Source organism: Pristis pectinata, chromosome 21 (assembly GCF_009764475.1).
Source record: "Pristis pectinata isolate sPriPec2 chromosome 21, sPriPec2.1.pri, whole genome shotgun sequence".
Classification (NCBI taxonomy): Eukaryota; Metazoa; Chordata; class Chondrichthyes; order Rhinopristiformes; family Pristidae; genus Pristis; species Pristis pectinata.
Genome location: NC_067425.1, coordinates 33,132,857 through 33,154,235, shown reverse-complemented (window position 1 = coordinate 33,154,235; position 21,379 = coordinate 33,132,857). Strand labels below are relative to the sequence as shown.

The following is a 21,379-nucleotide window of genomic DNA, read 5'->3' as shown; positions in this document are numbered from 1 at the left end:
GGCAGAGAAATTGAATAAATATGTTGTGCCTGTTTTCATGGAAGGCACAAAAAAAAGTCTGCCAGAAATGCCAGAGAATGAAGTGTCCAGTGAGAATGAGTAACTAATTAGAATTAGAGAAAAAATATTGTAGATGTTGACAGCCAATAAATCCCATGAACTTGATGATCTACCTGAAAGAGTTCTAATGAGGTAGCAATAGAGATAATGAGTACATTGGTTATCCTCTTTCAAAATGCTGTAGATTCTGGAATGGTTCCTGCAGATTAGAAAATAGCAAAGGTGCCCCCACTATTTAAGAAAGGGGGGGGAGAACGAAAACAGGAACTAACAACATGTAGTTGGGAAAATGCCAGAATCTATATAGAAGGGTACAATAACTGAAAAGAATAATAAGATTCAGTAGAGTCATAATAGATTTATGGAAGGGCCATCATGTTTGACTAATCTACTAGAGTTATTTGAGGATGTAGAATAGATAAAGGGGAATCAATGGTTCCACACAGAAATTTGAGCATAGAACTGGGAGTAATGTACTGCATAGGTTGAAAACTGATTAAAAGACAGTGTAAAGAGTGGATATGACTGGGTCTTCCTCGGGTTGGCAGGCTGCATCTACTGGGGTACCACGAGGATTGGTACTTAGGACACAGCTATTCATAATCTATATCAATGATTTAGCTGAGGGCAGCAAATGCCATATTTCCAAGTTTGCTGATAATCCGAACCAAACTGGGATTGTGAGTAAGCAGGAAGGTGTAAAGAGACTTCAAGGGGTTATAGGTAAGCTAAGTGATTGGGTAACAGCTAAGTAAATGGACAAGGAAATGGCAGAGGGAACATAATGTGAAGAAATGTGAAGTCATCCACTTTGTTGTACAAAACAGAGAATAACAGTATTTTGAAATGGTGACAGATTGGGAAATGTTGATGGTCAAAGAGGCAAGGTGTCCGTGTACACAAGTTAATGAAAGCCAACATACAGGTGGAGCAAGCAATTAGAAAAGCAAATGGTATGTTGGCCTTTATTTGGAGAAGATTTAAGTACAGGAGTAAAGATGTCTTATTGCATTTATATGGGGCCTCAGTGAGACTGCACTTTGAATATTGTGTACAGTTTTGGCCTACTTAAAAAAGGATACACTTGCCATAGAGGTATTGCAGCAAAGATTCACCAGGATAGTCTTTAGGATGATAGGTAGGCCACTTGAGGAGGCATTGTGTTGACCTGAATTTTCTAGAGTTTAAAAGAATGAGAGGTTACCTTGTTGAAACTTTCAAAATTCTTACAGTGCTTGACAGCATTGATGAAGGGAGGATGTTTCCCCTGGCTGAGGATTCTAGAACCAAGCACTACAATGTCAAAATTAGGGGTAGGCCATTGAATCTTTAGGTGAAGAGAAGCTAATTCGTGTACAGGGGGGTGATTTTGGATTTCTCTATCCTTAAGACTCTAGTGACTCGGTCACCGTGTTCATTCAAAAGAGAGGTGTAAAGGTTTCTGAATATTCAGGAAATCAAGGGATATGAGGATAGTGCAAGAAAATGGAGCTAGGTCAAACATCAGTCATGGTCTAGATGAATGGCAGAGCAGGCTAAAAGGGCCAGATTGCCTATTCATGCCCTTCATACTTTTATCTATGAGAAGGTTTAAGTATAGAGGTAAAGATGTCTTATTGCAATTATATGGGGCCTCAGCAAGACTGCGCATTGGGTATTGTGTACAGTTTTGCTAGGTTGTTCTGTTTCTCTCAGACTTACACACTGCCCTTCCCTAATTCCTCTATTTATTGTTGCCCACCTGCACTTCGCGAACAAACTCATGCAATAATAATGATGGCAGGTTTTCAGAAAAATTTGTCTGCTCATAAATCTGTCTCAGAAAAAAATGTTTCTGCTTGTCTTGTACCAACAGAATTTCAAGAAAAGTATTTAAATTGCCATTTTTTACATGTTCCTCATTTACTGTATTTTATTTCCCACCAGAAAATTTTGTTTCTTGGTGCCCATCTTCATTTCTTCTATTTCATACTCTCTTCCCTCAATTTTCCATTCAGTGGTAACTTCTGTCATTTGTCTCATTGGTACCATCTTTTGAATTTCCCAGTTACTAGTTCCTGCCATCCTCCTCCCTCCCCGTCAATTCTCCTCATTACTGCTCCCTCCCCAAATGGACTACAAAACATATAACATTTCCAGTTGAGAGAAAAAACACAATGAATCTGCTGCTAAATGTGATTGATTGTGTGACAAGATTGAAAGTAACCAGCTCCCCATCTGACAATGCATCAATGTCATGGCCCCTGAAATGAAGGCTGATTTTCTCTTTCTCACATGGGATGAAACAGTGGGGAATTGTTACCCATAACATGACAGATTTCATTTAGTAATAGACAAGTCTTGATGTGAATCCCACAAAAAAAATGGTAATTTAAATACATTTCTTGAAATTCTGTTGGTACAAGACAAGCAGAAACATTTTTGTTCTGAGGCAGATTTATGAGCACACAGATTTCTCTGAAAACCTGCCATCATTATTGTATGAGTTTTTTAGCAGTCTGTACAGGCAAGTCCCTTGTACAATTAAGATCCAGCAGCTTTAATTTACACATTCTATTCCTGAGGGAAGATGAACGAAGCAGATAGCACTGATGCATTGAAATGTAAATTTGATAGATTTCTTCCTGGAAATAATATCCTGGTACAAGTATCTGAGTAATTTCAGACATGTGTAGTAAGTGTCTTGTACTCAGTGGGGCAGAACCAGAGATTGTATTAGTTTGGTTCCCAAAATTGTCCACCACCTGGGATTTCCTGTCCTCATGTCTGTGTGGTTTGAACTAATTGATAACTATTGACTTTTGTAATCCCTCAACAGCAGTGTTTCCTTTTGGAGCATGTGACCATCAAAGTGGCAAAAGGCATAGCAGATAACCTTCCAAACCACCAAATCCAATGAATTTCCGTGAGGTTTCCTCTGTTCAAAGGTCAGATAAAATGATCCAAGTGAAGGGTTCACATGTTTTTGTCAGACTTGGTGTGTTGCTACCAGTTATGGTGAAGAGCGGCAGTACATTGATAGAAAGCAGAGTGCTGATGCTGGGTCTGGTGAGGTGTAGCTAAGTGCTTTTCTGTACAATAACCCACTGATTAGCAGTAGCTCCATGAAGGGGAAATTGTGTTTGACAAATTATTAGAATCCTTTGTGGAAATATCAGCCAGAATGGATAGAGAGGAAACTAATGAATGTAATTTATTTGGATATTCAAAAGGCATTAGGCCACCAAACAAAGGTTACTTCACAGGATAAGGGCTCATGGTGTTCAAGTTAATATATTAGCATGAATAGAGGACTGTCATTTTCAGGTTGGCTACCTGTAACCTGTGGGATCCTGCAGTGATTTGACTACAGCTGGCTGCAGTATATATTGGTGGTTTAGAGGAAGGAATGGGTGTGCTGTAGCCAAATTTGCAGATGATACAGAAGTGGGGGGGAAGGAGAAGACAAGGTGTGAGGAGGATACAGGTAGGTTACAGCAAGATGAAAACTGAAAGTGCTGGAAACATCAGCAAGTCAGGCAGAGTTAATATTTCAGTCAGAGACCCTTTGCAGAACTGGGAAAGAGAGAAAGATCAAGTTGCGAAGTGGGTGGGAGAGGGGTTGTTAGATTCCATTTTCCTATCCATTCCCATTTGGTTTGATGACGACCATGAGGGACCTGGTGCCCTATTTGATGAGATGTAACAATTTATTGATGCCAGATTTTGTGATGTGCAGCAGTGTATTCATGCCATATTTGATGAAGTGGGGCAGTGCATTGACGCCAGGTTTGGGGGGTTTGGGGATGTGTAGCACTGTCCTGATCAGTGCACTGATCCCAGACGTGGTGATGTGTAGCAGTGCACTGGTCCCAGATGTGATGTGGAGCAGTGCACTGGTCCCAGATGTGATGGGTAGCAGTGGCTGATGCCAAGTTTGATGATATGTAACAGCCTGCTGATGCCTGCTTTTGTAATATGTAACGGTATATTCCTGTCATGTTTTATGGTATGTGGACATTCATTGATGCTAGGTTTGGGGATGTGCCGCTAAGTGCTGATGCCAGTTTTGGTGATGGGTAGCAGTGTATTGGTGTCAGACTTGGTGATGCGTAGCAGAGTGCTGTCACCAGGTTTGATGAAGTGCAGTGGTCAGATCTGGTTTGTGCAGCAGTGTGTTGATTCCTAGTTTGGTAATATGTATCAATGTGCTGACGCCAGGTTTGGTAATGTGTGCTTATAACAGCTTTGGTGATATGCTGCATTGTGCTCATTCCATCTCTAATGATGTGTAGCAGTGTGCTGATGCAAGGTTTGGTGGTGTGTATCAGTGTACTGATGCCAGGTTGGGTGATGTCTAACCTTGAGCTTACGGCAGGTTTGGCAATGTGCAACATTGATCTGACTCCATTTAGTGACGTGTATCAGTGCCAGGCTTGTTGATGAAGTGCACCTGTGCATTAATGTCAGATCTGGTTTTGTACAGCAACGTGCTGATTCCAGCTTTGGTGGTGTATCAATGTGTTGATGCCAGGTTTAATGCCATGTGGCAGCATATTCCTGTCTTCTGGAAGATACATAGCAGTGTATCGATGCTGGGCTAGTGATATATAGCAGTGCATTTATGCCAGTTTTGAGGGAGAATCGTGATGTCAAAATCAAACTCGAGTTTATTGTCATGTGCACAAGTACATGTGTACACAGGTGCAATGAAAAACTTACTTGCAGCAGGATCACAGGCACATGGCATCAGATAAACAAGATGCACAAGAAAAACATAAATTATACACAATTTCTACAAGAAAGAACACAATTAGAACAATAGAAGAAGGTCCATTTTAAAGCAAAGTGATCAAAGTGGCCATAGTGTTGCTATACTGTAGTGATTAGGGTTGTGCAGGTTGGTTCAAGACCGAATGGTTGAAGGGAAGTAGCTGTTCTTGAACCTGGTGGTGTGGGACTTCAGGCTTCTGTACCTCCTGCTCAATGGTAGCTGTGAGAAAATGGCACTCCTGTGGATACTACCGATGGCGGGGAGGGATGTGCCCATGATGTATTGGTCTGAGTCCACTACTCCCTGCAGCTTCTTACGTTCCTGTGCATGATCTGATACCTCTTATAGTGATGTGCATAATTATACTTATACCAGGCTAAGCAATGTGTGGCAGAGTATTCATTGTCACGATCTGGATGAGTTGCAGTGCGTTAATGCCAGATTCAGTGAAGTGTAGCAGTGTGTCCCTGCAATGTTTGATTATGCAGGGCAGTGTGCTGATGTGTTGGATTGTGCCAGAGAGGATTAGAACCAGGTGTGGTGGTATGTAGTAGACTGCTGATGCCATATTTTCTGATGTTTAGCAGTGTGTTGATGTCATATTTGAAGATGTATTGCAGTCAATTGATGCCAGATTTGAAATGCTAACTGAGATCACGTAAAGCAAATTTGATTTCATAACAAACATATATAATGACACATGGGTCTGTTGGGTTCAAGTTTTCCTTTTATCAGATGCATTTCCACTTAAGATCAAATAATAAAGTCTTATTTTCAATTTCAGCTAAGTTAAAGAATTATAATTAAGTTAAAGAACCTTTCAGAAAGGCCATTGTGCATAATTCTTTTATGACCGATAGTAAATTCTTTATAAGCTCTGCAGGTTGCTGGATTTTTTTTATAGTATCATGCCAGGCATGAATTAAAAATAAAGTTTGTACAGCACAGATTTTGCTGCGGAAATCAAAGGAAAAAAAACCTTCACTAAAAGGAACTGAACAAAAGATGTTTCAGAATAAGAAGCTTACATGCTCTATGTTAGAGAGTACAGACTGATTTTGCAGCAATAGACAGAGATATTAGTTCGCCTCATGTCACAATTTTGTTTGTTTATCTTTTTATGTAAGAAATGGCACAAACAGCAATGTTTCCTTGTTTGAAGTCTGATTCAAATTGGAGGGAAAGATGTATTGATGCAGGGTAATGGATCCATTAGTGTGTGTACAGTTTTCAAATTGCTGGCTATACCCTTCAAGATTGTTTGTCATTTGGGGATAGAAAAGTGCCACAAATACCTTGCATCATTCCGTGCTGTAGTGGCGGTATGCAATAGAACATTGCAGCTTAATGCTACATTGCATCACTATATACATACCGGGTGTTTTAGTCCAGTTTACACAGTTGGCCGAAGATAATTTGTGAAATTCATTTGTCAACCCTGCTCTGCACTCCCATCTCAAGTTGTACAACTTCACTGGAATTCACATATAACCTTTTCTATGTTAACTAAAGCTCTAGAAATTCTTTTCCATAGCACTATGTTCTATATGCATTACACAAAAGGATTTTATAAAAGTTCTGTTTGCTAAATGTGATTGGTACTTTGTTCATTGCAAGACTTGGCAAATTGTTGCCAGATCCTCCATAGATTTTTTTTAATCATTTTTTTTGGGATGTGGGCACATGAAAGCCAGTGTTAACTGCTCATTCCTAATTGCCCTTGAGAAGGTGGAGCTGAGCAACCTTCTTGAAGTGCTGCAGTCCTCGTTGTAAAGGTACTCCCACTCCAGGACTTACACTCACTGACGATGAAGGAATGACAATATATTTCCAAATCAAGTTGATGTGCAATTTGAAGGGAACCTGCAAGTAATGGTGTTCCACAGTGCCTGCTGTCTTTTTGTTCCTTTCTTGGTGCTAGGGATTGTAGACTTGGGAAATGCCGTCAAAGCAACTTCGGCTAGAAACTGCAATGCAATTTATTGATGATAGAAACTACAGATGTGGTGCACCAGTGCTAGAGGGAATGATTGCTCAGGGTGGTGAATGGGATCTCAAATAGGTGTGCTTTACCCTAGATGGTGTCAAGTGTCTTGACTGTTGTTGGAGCCACACTCATCCAGCCAAGTGGATATTATTCCATTGTTCTGACTTGTGCCTTGTAGATGTTGGAAAGATGTTGGGTGTCAGGAGGTGAGTTGCCACTGACCTGGCCTTATAACCACAGGTTTTATGTGGCTCATCCAATTGTTTCTGGTCAATGTTGACCCCCAAGTTGTTGGTAGTGGATATAGCAGGACAGAGCAATCAGGGTGTTCTTGTACATGAAGCTCAAAAGGTTAGCATGCAGGTACAGTGAGTAATCAAATCAGGAGGGCAGATAGAATATTGTCCTTTATTACAAAGGGGATAGAGTATAAATGTAGGGAATCTTAGTGCAACCATAGAGGGCATTGGTGAAGTCATGCCTGGAATACTGTATACAATTTTGGAGCGATATACTTGTACTGGACACAAATTAGAGAAGGTTCTTTTGGTTGACTCCTAGGAAGAAGGAGTTAACTTATGAGGAAAGGTTGACCAGGTTGGACCTGTACTCATTGGAATTTAGAACTAGAGAGGAGATATTATTGAAACATAATATTTTGAGGGAGTTTGACAGGGTAGATGCTGAAAGGAGGTCCCCCTTGTGGGGAAATCTAAAGGTTGTGTGCATAGTTTCAGAATAAGTGGCTTCACAAGTTGATATGGTGGTAAAGAAGGCATATGGCACGCTTGCCTTCATTAATCGAGGCACTGAGTTCAAGAGTCAGGAAGTGATGTTGCAGCTTTATAAAATTCTAGTCAGGCTGCATCTGGAGTATGGCATTCAATTCTGGTCACCCCATTATAGGAAGGATGTGGAGGCTTTGGAGCGGGTGCAGAAGAGGTTTACCAGGATGCTGCCTGAATTAGAGAGCTTGTGCTATCAGGAGAGGTTGGACAAACTTGGGTTGTTTTCTCTGGAGCAGCGGAGGCTGAGGGGAGACCTGATGGAAGTTTAAAACATTATTGACACATGCACGGCACTGGCAAAAATAAATTACATCGCAATGTCAGGTTTATTTCTTAGTTCTATTAAACTACTACAATGATTACTTCATTCACGTCAGTAAACTGTGATCTCAGCACATATTTTATGCCCACAAAAGAACAAAATAGCCGCAGTGAAAGTATAACTTTGTTCTTTCATTCAGTAACAGCCACTTAGTATGAAATATTGCATACTGCCAGCAATTTAAACAAGACAATTTTCTCCTGATAGGTCTTTTTTTGTTGACCTTGGACTCTGAATCTTTTCCCTTCCTTTCTGTAGGTACTGTAACATGCACTTGTCAAATGCCTGTCATAAATGGCTGATTCTCCTTCTACATTTGACTAGGAATTGGGGGTTATAATTGGCTTCCGCATCCCAATTGGCAAGCAACTAAATTAGGAGATGGCAATCAACCGAGTTGGCTGAAAGCTCCTGAAAATGAGACTGCCCTAAATACCTCTCCCCATAACTTTCCATGTTCCCTGTAACTGTTCCATTGGCCTCTGCTTCCTTCCTGTTTCATTTCACTGCATGGTTAAAATCAGGCCTCTGGACCAGAACAAAATCTTATGACCTTATGTCATAAAGCATGACAATTTGAAAGTAGCCCAGATCCTCAGCTGATGAGCTAACTATGTATTATAATTTCTGTTACCCAGAAAGGTTGCCATCTGTTGCCAGAAACAGACCACCTGGAATCTGCATGTTCATTGTCATATAATGAGAACAGACATATCAATCAACGTCCTTTAAGAACATAAACAATGTAAGATATAGGAGCAAGAGTAGGTTGATTAGCCCTTCAAACCTGGTCTGCCATTCATCAAGATAATAGCTGGAAAGTGCTATTTTCCAGCACTATTTCTTTATCCCTTGACTCCTTTAACATTATGTTTAGAAACATACTAAAACAAGAAAATAGGATAAATTATAGTATTAATTTGGGTGGCATTATTGGGTATATTTCTCCACTCAGATTCAATTGGCACTTCCAGTAACAGATCAGGACATTTTGCAAGCAGAGGAAGTTACGTGGAACAACATCAGGAGGTAAAACGTTGCTTCTTAGGGACAAGAGCCGAGAAATTGAATCACTTAGCACAGTTTTTCCCAGAACTATATGAAGCATTTTTGTCAAAACTTTTGAGACAAATTTTGATCACAGCTTTGCAGTACATCTCGAGTGACTTATCGAAATGAATACATTTCTTGGGCATATACATCAAGAGAATGCAAAGCAGGCAGACTGTGACATCAGTCCTCATGTTATAATGCTTCGATGCTTGCTTTTCCTGACAAATTGGGCCACGTAAGTACTCCTGCTGGATGATGTGAACCTCTCAGGGGGAAGCTTGATCTGAACAGAAGGGAGAATGCACAGTCTCCCACCCTGCCTTCCCACTTTCACCATTTCCCACAACCCAGGCTATTTAAAAGGGAGTTTCATTTACTTGAAGGTTTTTGGGGACTAAGTTGGCTGTAAGTTTGTTCTGAGCAATGTGGCAGATTCGTGATGTGTGTACTTTTAAGAATTATGGTAAGACCTAAGGTACAGGTTGCCAAAGCAAGAGGGAACTGGAGACCTAACATAATCACAAACAGGAGGAGGGGATTTGAAGGCATGTCCTCTTTCCCAAAGACCAGAAGTGTGGAGGGGAGGAGGGCTCGGGCTACCTTTTTCTAAAGAGCCTTTCATGAGCAATGCTATTATGTTGAGCTAACAGAGAAGCTTTGTATCGAGAAAGTACAACGTTATTGAGATCTGCCACCTGCCGAAGGCAGAGCTCGAGTCACAGAGGTGTGCCTGGACTGCTCTCCTGCAGCTGAGGACATTCAGGACTGAGAGGATCTCAAGGAGAGGGGACTTCATCACAGGGCAGTCATGTGGAATTGCCCAGATACCAGGCTTCCACATGGTGCAAGAAGTGATGGACTCTACACTTAAAGCATTAAAGACTCCAATTAGGAGCCTCAACTTATTTTGCAGCAGGAAGCACTCCCTATATAAAAGTATAAATTTGCCAGAACTTGCAGGGGAACACAAGTGTCCTTCACCTTGTGGAGAGAAGATGAAGCTGCATGTCCATTAATTTGCAATGCAGTTTTTAAGGTGATCACTGGTGGAGGACTGGGCTCCTGCTTGACCCCAATTTCACATGCCATGACAATCTGAATGTAACCTTTTTTGTAACCAGCAGCAGATCAGGATGGCTAAGGACATGTACGCGGGAAGCTCACATGGCTCAATCATTCTGAGGAAGTCTGATGTTTCAGCTGCCATGCCCCAAATCCCCAGATCCTGAGTCCCAGCAAGTGCTGCCAAGTGCGCATGGAACTGCAATGAACATAGTGGAGAGAGCCACTGGGATCGTCACACAGTGCTTCAGATATCTGGACCACTCTAGGGGTTACCCTCCAGTACACTGAGGAAAGATCTCTTGCTTTGTTAGATGTAGAGATTTTTGTTTTCTTATCTTTCTTTCTTCTTTCAGGAAACAGAGAGGTTTGGTGTTTAAAAACAGGGTGGAAAACGGGCTTGGTGAATTTAAAAGCAGTAAGTGATACACAGATGAGTTTAAACAAAAAACTAAGCTGGGAAATTAAGTTTGTTTAGGGTAAGCAAAGCAGTGCAAATTAATTGTAAGAGTATTTAATTTTTTAAAATCTGCTAAATGAATTAATCTTATGTATGACACGGGACATCAGACCTGTGGAATGCTTATCCTGTTATATGTGGGAACTGTATGACTTTTCCTGTATCCGAGCAATTATGAGTTCAGGAGATATCACCAGCTGGATCAGTTTGAGCTCTGAACTTTGGATGCTAAGCAATAGTTGACGTTACTATAGTACAGAAAACAATCTGCTGGAGGAACGAGCAGCATCTGTAGGGGGAGAGGAATTGTCGACATTTTGGGTCAAAACCCTGTGTTACGTACCAGCAACAATAGAAACACACCAAGTCATGTATAAGTGTTAAGAACTATTTTATTAATTACTACTTGTGATAATAAGAAAAGTAAAAATGAAAAAATATTAAACATTAACCCCAAAACTAAACTCAAAGTGTGTGTGTGGCAAATTCCCAAACTCCAAGTCTAGGAATAGTTCTCAAAGTTCAGTTCAGCAAGTCATAAGGTAGAACATGAGCAAAGGCTTTTGCAAAACCACTGTTGACTGAAGAGAAAATGTAAAGAGAATATAGAGAGAAATTACAAAATCCACATGTTCCACAATGGAACCCATACGACACCTCAATCACTGATGATCTCCACTGCTTTGTTCTGAAGTATCTGCCACCCCAAAGGCATTTGATACATGACCACCCACAGAAATACCTGTTTCCCACTACAGGTTAACAACAAAGTGGACTCCACTTGTTTGCTCCAAAAACCCATACATGGGTTGTAGTGACAAACACAGCTATTGTTCTTCATCCATTGTTACAGAGACCAGCAGTCAGTCAGTCAGTCTCTCTCTCTCTCTCTCTCTCTCTCTCTCTCTCTCTCTCTCTCTCTCTCTCTCTCTCTCTCTCTCTCTCTCGCTCTCTCTCTCTCTCTCGCTCTCTCTCTCTCTCACTTCGACTCACTGAGCAAAAGAACAGCCAGCACGTTGTTATCTTGCTGTCGTGATGGCACCACACACACACCACTACTCTACTGTCCAGGTACCTTAAATGGACATTCACCAAATAGCAACCTGGCCCGTAACACCTGCATCATGACACTATAGTACGTCTGTGAGTCTGATTGTTTCCTGGATAGCGTGTTTCTGAGGGTAGTCACCCCACAGCTCAAAAAGGTGCAATCTGAGAAGGACTGGATTACTGTCGGAAAGACAAAGAAGAATAGACAGATAGCTCAGGAGGAGCTTGAAGATACCTAGCTCACTATTCATTATTTGGTTTGAGTATTCAGGAAAGAGAAGATTTCTCTGGGGAATGCAACCAGAGCCATGACCGTAGGGTCATAGGTGGCTCATCAATACAGGGAGGGAGGAGAAAGTCTACAAAAGCAACAGTTATAGGAGACTCTATAGTTAGGGGAGCAGACAAATGTTACTACTGTTGCAAGTGAGATACCAGGATGGTTTGCTACTTCCCTGGTGCTAGAGTCAAGGATATCAGGAAGGAGAAACTTACACATAAAACATGTCTGGATTTGAGGAGCCTTGGTTGTAGAGCTGATGGATCAAGAGCTGGAATATGGCATAGGATGGGTAGCTCTTTTCAATAGCATAAAATGTCAGCACAACATTGTGGGCCAAAGGGCCTGTACTGTGCTGTAGTGTTTTATGTTCTAATTGCATGGACAAAATGAGCCAAATGGCTTCCTTCTTCATCATAGCTTTCTATGATGAATGGATGAATGCAGTCCCAACCATACCGAAGAATATTCTCAATCTGTCCAAATGAGTGCAGCTACAAGCACACTAAAGAAGCTTAATCTGATTCTGGACAAAACAGCCGTTCCAATCATCCATCCAGAATATTCACTGCTGCCCATCACCAATGCAATGTGGCTACATTGTGCACCATTTACAGATTGGATGGCATCAATCTGCCAATGCTTCTTCAACAGTGCCAAAAATCTTGAGACTTCTACCACCCTGAAATACAAGGGTAACAATTAAGCCACAAACCATCTTGCCTTACAACTATGTTCCTCAGTTGTCACTGAGTTACAATAACTCTTCTCCTAATAGTGTCCCAATAGGGAGATGCTGGACAGGCTAGGACTTTTTCCCCTGGAGTATGAGAGACTGAGAGGTGATTTTATAGAGGTGTATAAAATCATGAGGGGTATAGATAAGGTGGATGTGCTCATTCTTTTTCCCAGGCTTGGGGAATCAAGAACTAGAGGGCATAGGTTTAAAGTGAGAGGGGAAAGATTTAATAGGAACTTAAAGGGCAATTTTTTTACACAGAGGGTGGTACGTATGTGGAATGAGCAGCCAGAGGAAGTGGTTGAGGCAGGTACAGTAACAACTTTTAAAAGACAGTTGGACAGGTACATGGATACGAAAGGTTTTAAAGGTTATGGGCCAAACTTGGGCAAATAGGACTAGCTTTGATGGGCATCTTGGTTGGCATTGGCCAGGTAAGGGCCTGTTTCCATCTTGTATGACTCTATGACTCTATCCTCACCACTTTAGTTTGCATCTGTTGGGTTAACTGGTTTGCCAACTCCAGAATTTACACCTCTTGAATACTTATTAATATGCTAAACAGAGCAATTGGCTCTGGGTGGGCGCAGCAATAATGTTAATGAGATGTTTCCAGGGTTAATATGGCTCAAGTTTCTTGTTTATTAAAAATTCAGCACCCATTTTAAAGTACAATAAAATTTCAGGGCCGCTGTATCTAAAGTAACCCCTGTGATATCTCAAATTATAATCAGGTCATAATTACTCTTAACCCCTGTAGCCCTCATGTGAAGATTCTAGCAATGGAGCTTTCAACCCAGAGAAACTAATGCATTCAAATTTTAGGGCTGATTTTCATGAGGATTTCTTTGCTCATGCAGCAGGTACCTCATTCCTGGTCATTACCCTTATCTAAGCCTGGGGTAATATTACTTTCCATGTCAGCCCAGGCAGATCATTGGTTAAGCCAGTGAATAAGCAAACTAGATGTGGTGAGTTTGAATCCCACAACAGCCAGTTGTGAAATTAATCTCAACCTGTCCACTTCTCTTCTAGTGAAGATATAGATACTGCCAGCTGTTATAACAGCTCAACTGGTGCATTCTTGATCTTTAAGGGGAAGGAACCTGTCTCCCATAACTGGTTTCCGGTCTGATATTACATGGCGAATTCAGGATTCCCTCCAAACAATTAGAGCAAATAAAGAAAAATCAAAAGATTCTAAGACTATCATGAAATTGCAGAAATAATTTCTGATTTCTACCTGCAAAAACCCCTATATTTTGATGGTTCTCCAGTTTGGCCCCCAAGCTGTCAGTAATGTAAAGCATACGATTGTAAGCCAAGAGTACCCATCTCCATCTTACTTGCAAAGGCCCGGTAAATACTGTGCAGTCCAAAGGCATTGGAGACCCAGAGAACAAAGAATCTGCCTCCATTTTCCTATCTCTGCACCCGGGACGGATAACTATGCTGAGACAAAGTCAGGACATTCTTCTTTTCCTAGTTCCAACACTATAATTATATTGTTGGTTTATTCTCTGCATATATAGTTGGAAAGGACTGATTACACAGGCCTGAAAGTAGTGGCACAATTTTAGTTAAGAGTCATGGAGATCTAGATTTCCACCCCACTGTATGGGGTTCTAACTCCAAAGTGATTGACAATGTTTAAACAGGATTCTACCCAGAAGACAGGGCACCCAAGAAAGCAGATGAGGTTGGCATTGCAGGAAGAAACATGTATAGTGGTCCTTAAGCTGTGCTATAAAGGCATTTATCATTTCTTCAAAGCTGTCTGCATCTAATACTAGAGGGCATGCATTTAAGGTGAGAGGGGGTAAGTTCAAAGGAGATGTGCGGGGCAAATTTTTTACACAGAGAGTCGTGGGTGCCTGGAATGCGCCGCAAGGGGTAGTGGTGGAGGCAAAATAGAGGCGTTCAAGAGGATCTTAGATGAATGTGCAAAACTTGGAGGGATATGGACATTGTGTATGCAGGAGGGATTAGTTTAGTTAGGCATTTAATTACTCGTTTAATTAGTTCAGCACAATATCGTGGACCGGAGGGCCTGTTCCTGTGCTATACTGTTCTATGTTCTGTCTCTCACATGTAGACAGGTTTTGCTGGTAATCCAGGTAAATCAAGTTAAATGTGAGGCTATTGCCTCATTATAATACTAAAACACAAATCCATCTAAAGAATGCAAGTCGGTTGCTTGCCCATCTCCAACCTCGATTAAACCTGGAAGGAAGTGAGTTGGGATCAATTTTGAGATCCCTTGGATTTTCATATTTCACCTGACCCATTCCCGCCCATTTTTAGGAGTTGGAATTACCCTCTATGTGGCCCATAAATGTAGAATACAAAGATTATTGCTTCATATCGTCCACTGAAGCAGAAGCTGCCAGGAACAGGATCCAGACGTGGGGAGGGCTATGTTGGATGCTCCTCCACCGAAGCAGAGGGATCACTGAGCCATGAATTAAATGAGTTCCTCATTAGTTAAATTCTCCAAAAAGCTCCTTTTGCTTGTTTGAGCATTGTTGGAACAATTTGAGAGGCGTGTAAGCAGTCTCTAGTTAGTGTTGAGGCTGCCCTATGAAGCATCCCATTGTGAGCCAGGTGTTTTTCAAGTGTCCTCGAAATGTAGAATTCAATCAGTTGTGCACCATGTTTATTTGTGACTGCCACAAACAGTTGTTTTCCAGACCTGGGAACTCCAATTTATGTCGTGATAAAGTGGCCCTGAAATGTGATTGTACTTTAAAATGGGTGCTGAATTTTTAGTAAACAAGAAATTTGAGCCATGTTAACCCTGGAAACATCTCATTAACATGATTGCTGCGCCCACCCAGAGCCAATTGCTCTGTTTAGCATATTAATAAGTATTCAAGGCATGTAAATTCTGGAGTTGGCAAACCAGTTAACCCAACAGATGCAAACTAAAGTGGTGAGGGGGTGGGGGGGGTTTAAACTAGGGTGGCAGGAGGGTGGGAACCAGAGTGGCAGGGCAGCAAGTGGAGGGGCTGTGGGGAAAGTAGATGTTAAGCCTACAAGCAGAGACAGAAATTGACTGGTTGATGAGCGTGGTGGGACTAATGCTCTGAGATGCATCTATTTCAATGCAAGGGGTATTGCAGGCAACGCAGATGAACTTAGAGCATGAATCGGCACATGGAATTATGACGTTGTTGCGATTACTGAGACTTAATTGCAGGAGGGGCAGGACTGGCAGCTCAGTGTTCTGGGGTTCTGATGTTTTAGACATGATGGGGGGGGAGATATTAAAGGGGGAGGGGTGGCATTACTCATCAGGGAAAATGTCACAGCAGTGCTCAAAGATGACATACTGGAGGGCTCGTCTACTGAGGCAATATGGGTGGAACTGAGGAATAAGAAAGGGATGACCACATTAATGGGACTATATTATAGACCTCCCAATAGTCAGCGGGATTTAGAGGAACAAATTTGTAGAGAGATAGCAGACAGTTGCAAGAAAAATAAGGTTGTGATAGTGGGTGATTTTAACTTTCCACATATTGACTGGGACTCCCATACTGTAAAGGGATTGGATGGGATAGAATCTGTCAGATGTGTTCAGGAAAGTTTCCTTAATCAATATATAGAGGTCCCGACTAGAGAGATCGTGATGCTGGATCTCCTCTTGGGGAACGAGACAGGGCAGGTGACAGAAGTGTGTCTAGGGGAACATTTTGGATCTAGTGATCATAATTCCATTAGTTTCAAGATAATTATGGAGAAGGATAGGACTGGTCCTCGGGTCGAGATTCTAAATTGGAGTAAGGCCAATTATGATGGCATCAGAAGGGATCCGGCAGGCGTGGATTGGGATAGGCTGTTTTCTAATAGATGCTTGGTAAGCGGGAGGCTTTCAAAAGTGAAATATTGAGAGTACAGAATCTGTACGTTCCTGTTAGAATAAAAGGTGAGGCTAACAGGTTCAGGGAACCTTGGTTCTCGAGGGATATTGAGGCCCAGGTAAAGAAAAAGAAGGTGGCACATATCAGGGTCAGTTAGGATCAAAAGAGGCATCTGAGGAGTATAAGAAATGCAAGAGAATACTTAAGAGAGAAATCAGGAGGGCAAAAAGAAGACATGAGGTTGCTCTGGCAGACAGGGTGAAAGAGAATCCCAAGGGTTTCTGTAGCTATATTAAGAGCAAAAGAGTAGCAAGGGACAAAATTGATCTTATTGAAGATCAGCATGGTCACCTATGCATGGAGTCTAAAGAGATGGGGGAGATCTTAAATGAACTTTTTGCATCCGTATTTACTCTGGAGACAGATACAGAGACTATAGAACTGAAGCTAAAGAGTAGTGAGGTCATGGAACTCATAGTAGGTCATGTCTAACCAATCATATAGAGTTTCTCAAGGAGGTTACCAAGAAGGTCGATAAGAGAAAGGCAGTGGATGTTGCCTACATGGACTTTAGCAAGGTCTTTGACAAAGTACCGCATGGGAGGCTGGTCCAGAAAGTTAAGTCACTTGGAATTCAGGATGAAGTTGCCAATTGGATTCAACATTGGCTTAGTGGGAGAAGCCAGAGGGTGATACTAGGTGATTGTCTCTGACCGGAGGCCTGTGACTAGAGGTGTGCTGCAGGGATCGGTGCTGGGCCCGTTGTCGTTTATCATCTATATTAATAATTTAGATGATAATGTGGTAAACTGGATCAGCAAATTTGCAGATGACACCAAGACTGGGGGTGTAGTGGACAGCGAGGAAGGCTATCAAAACTTGCAGCGTGATCTTAACCAACTAGGAAAGTGGACTGAAAAATGGCAGATGGAATTTAATGCAGACAAGTGTGAGGTGTTGCACTTTAGGAGGATAAACTAGGGTAAGACTTATACAGTGAATGGTAGGGCTCTGAGGTGTGTGGTAGAACAAAGGGACCTGTTCCATAGTGACATCACAGGTAGATAGGGTCATAAAAAGAGCTTTTGGCACCTTGGCCTTCATTAATCAGGGCACTGAGTACAGGAGTTGGGATGTTATGTTGAAGTTGTACAAGACATTGGTGAGGCCGAATTTAGAGTATTGTGTTCTGGTCACCTACCTACAGGAAAGATATCAATAAGCTTGAAAGAGTGCAGAGAAAATTTACAAGGATGTTGCCATGACTTGAGGACCTGAGTTATAGGAAAAGGTTGACTAGGTTAGGACTTCATTCCCTGGAGTGCAGGAGAATGAGGGGAGATCTTATAGAGGTATATAAAATTATTAGGGGTATAGATAGGGTGAATGCATGCAGACTTTTTCCCCTAAGGTTGGGTGAGACTAGAACTAGAGGACATAGGTTTAGGGTGAAAGGTGAAAAATTTAAGGGGAATTTGAGGTGAAACTTCTTCACTCAGAGGGTGGTGCGAGTGTGGAACAATTTGCCAGCAGAAGTGGTAGATGCAGGTTCAATTGTAACATTTAAGACAAGGTTGGCTAGGTACATGGATGGGAGGGGTTTGGAGGGATATAGGTAGATGAGACTAGGCAGAAGATCAGATCGGTCTGGACAGATATGGACTAGATAGGCCGAAGGGCCTGTCTCTCTGCTGTAGTGCTCTGTGACTCTATAACGTTGGTTTGCCAAATGCAGAAACAAAAGAGCACTTGTCAAGTCGAGTTTATTGTCATTTGCACAAGTACGGTGAGGTACAGGTACAATGAAAAACTTGCTTACAGCAGCATCACAGGCACGTAGGTACAGACAACACACAGAATATAAATTATATATAAATTATTCAAGACATGAAGAGAGAGAGAAAGAGTGTGCAGAAACAAGACATTATTGGGAAAAAAATAAATCAGAGACAAGTCCATGATAGTGCATGAGGTTCTGTTGCCAAGGACCATGTGATCTATATGATTCAATTTCGAGGCAAGGATAGTTTAGGGGAAAATATGTAGCTCATGAAAGGGAACCTAATTTAAATTCATTTCACTTTTCAGAAAAATAAATATTTACACTTTTATTTGCGGCTTTTTGCAGTTGTAATTTAATACATTCTGATGTTGGAAGCTGATTACATTGGCAGAGGATGAGCCAGATGTTTGCATTTGGCACACAAATCATTTGAGATGCGTTTTCTAATAAGAACTACAGTAGTATAAAACCGCTAATTGCATGAATGTCTATGATGCTCGATTATTTCGTTCCCATCAGCCATGTTATACCGTTGTAACGTTGTTGGCAGGGGTTGACTGAATCCCGTGTATCAGGTAATCCAGAGTCCTGGTTTTCTGAAGAACCAGTCTTAGAGATTGTTACCTTCCAGTTAACAGTGAAACGCTGCTTTGTTCCAGAATATTGAAGGACCACATTGCACAAAAATTCCGAACTATTTAATTTCCTTTGTACTTTAGGCTGGATTTTAAAGAGCTGCAAACAATTGCTGCCTTGTGAGGAAAGATGCAGTGTTTGCCTGAATGTTTTAATCGGGGGAGGGAGGAAAAGGGAAGTTCTCGAAATTTCTCCACCAAAGCAGCAGAATAAATCTCTCAGTGGCAAACCCCGGGGATTGGGGTTGTTGGTTCCTATGGAAGTCTTGGAGCTGGTGCCATGATAGAGAGACCGTAGCGCTGCGGACGCTGCACAACTAACAACATGTCAGGCACCGTTCCAAGCAGACCGTGAGAGCACGGAGCTGAGGATCTGCTTCACTCTCTTCATTGCAACTGGGAGGCAGTCCTGGAGCATCCATTTTTTATCTGTGTGTGTGTGCTTACGGTTCCCTGTGCCAGCAGCACATCAGTGATGCATAATGTGCTCGGACATGACAAAGCTAGAATGCGGTGAGAAGCAGCTTTTTGAACAGTTTTGGAAAGGAGCGTTGCAAACAGTGGCCACTCCAAGGCTTCAGACGATGCCCATGGAAAGCACTGATTGCAGAAAGCATCCCAGCGCCTGTGAAAGCAGGTTAGTGTCGTACAGTATTGTTAATGTTTAGTGACGCCAACTCCACCCTTACCTGGGTATTCTCCCTATTTTCCAAATAATTGTCTGAATGTAATGGTGACTGTATATTGTGGAGAGTTAAAATGCTGTGGTTGATGTTCACCTTTCTCCTGCATATAAAATGGATGCTTTTTTCAGGGTTCCACTGTTCATTTCACTGCAGCGCTACCTAGAGCATTCTTATCTTGAGTCAGTTTTACCATTTAGGGAAACACTCCTGCCCTATCGTTCAACTATTACGAACAAAATTCAATTGAAATGTAAACCACCGAATTATCTTTGCTGTGCGTTTGGTAAACTTTACTGAAGGTGGGATGTAGAATGGAAGTCCATCTTGACCTCTGTGTGTCAGAAACAAGCAGGTGGAGGCTTGGGAACAGGCCCATTTCCCACTTTGGTGCACATTGTAGAAAGTAAAAGAAGCCGGGGAAACAGACCCAGCAACAAGTGTCTTGTGGAAATGCAATCTTAACATTGAACTCAGAAATGCCTCTCAACCAGTGTCAAATTGGTAGCTGTCAATTACGGTCGGATATTGTAGAATTGGTCTAATTTCTCTGTCAGTGTGACTACATATTTTCACACATACTCTGAGCCTCTGAATTTTTCACCGTAATTGATCGCAGATGCAAAATATTTAGCTTATAGAATCAATATATATTAATTACTTTGTTGATAAAAGCTCACTTATCACTGAGTGGTTTTATTATGAATCATGTTTCAAACGAGTCTCAAAGTCACTGATGTGACCTTTATAAGTGGAAATTCTGTGGGGCATCCACTAACTACATATGTGAAAATGATAATGAAACGTCCCACACATGTATCTGCTTACCTCATTAAATACTCCCTTTTATCAAGGACAGAAAGAATCACGAGTAAAGTATCATATGCGTTTCTCCTTTAGTATTGCCAGTTATAAAATGGGGTGAAAGGGATTTAAAACCCTTAATTGAACCACATGTAAAGCATTGACTGCTGGAAGTCAAATTAACACAACGATTCCCTTTAAGGATGCATTTTCACAACAGCTTCACAATATTACAAAGAGATTTTAAGTTTGTGTCTGCACGAAATCTGTGAATGTAAATTTAATATTAAAATCAAAACTAATAGAGTAAAAAGAAATACACAAAAAGTGCTGGAGGAACTCCGCAGGTCAGGCAGTATCCATGGAGGGAAATAAACGGTGGACGTTTCGTGCTGAGACCCTTCATCAGGACTGGAAAGGAAGAGGGCAGAAGCCAGAATCAGAAGGTGGGGGAAGGGGGAGGAGTGCACACAGGCAGGGGACAGGTGAGTTCAGGTGACAGGTGAGTCCAGGTGAGGGGGGGGGGGGAAAGTAGGTGGGTGGGGGTGGGGGAGGGGGAGAAGATGTAATAAGCTGAGAAGTGATAGGTAGAAGAGGCCAAGGGCTGAAGAAGAAGGAATCCGGTAGGAGAGGACAGTGGACCATGGAATAAAGGATGGGGGAGGGGAGATGGGCAGGTCATCAAGGTGGGGGAAGGGAGCTCCTGCTTATTCTGGCTTCTGCTCTCTTCCTTTCCAGTCCTGATGAAGGGTCTCGGGCCCAAAACGTCGACTGTTTATTTCCCTCCCTGGATGCTGCCTGACCTGCTGAGTTCCTCCAGCACTTTTTGTGTATTGCTCCAGATTGCAGCATCTGCAGAATTTCTTGTGTCAGAATAAAGAGAAAATGCCCATTCCACAAAATCTCACTGCAATTTGCTGTAATGTCAAGCCAAATCTTGACTCTGGGCATATGTATCAAGGTGCAGTCCTAGCTAGTGTAACTAAACCAGCTTAGATTAAAAACAGACTATCTGGCTATATATCTCTCAATTGATATTGGGACATCCATGCATATC

The 21,379-nt window shown here is 41.8% G+C and overlaps 1 protein-coding gene across 6 annotated transcripts in view; it reads left to right on the top strand.

Moving 5' to 3' along the window:
* LOC127581386 (serine/arginine repetitive matrix protein 3-like) overlaps positions 1–21,379 on the top strand; it is a 271,960-nt gene that overhangs the window by 125,128 nt on the left and 125,453 nt on the right. The window contains exon 1 of one of the 6 annotated variants that reach the window (XM_052035766.1): positions 19,163–19,472. The exons of the other annotated variants lie outside the window; for them this stretch is intronic. Coding sequence (XP_051891726.1) covers positions 19,318–19,472 — 155 coding nt within the window. The 5' untranslated portion in view covers positions 19,163–19,317. Of the gene's footprint in view, positions 1–19,162; positions 19,473–21,379 lie in introns of those variants that run through there. 6 annotated transcript variants of the gene reach the window in all.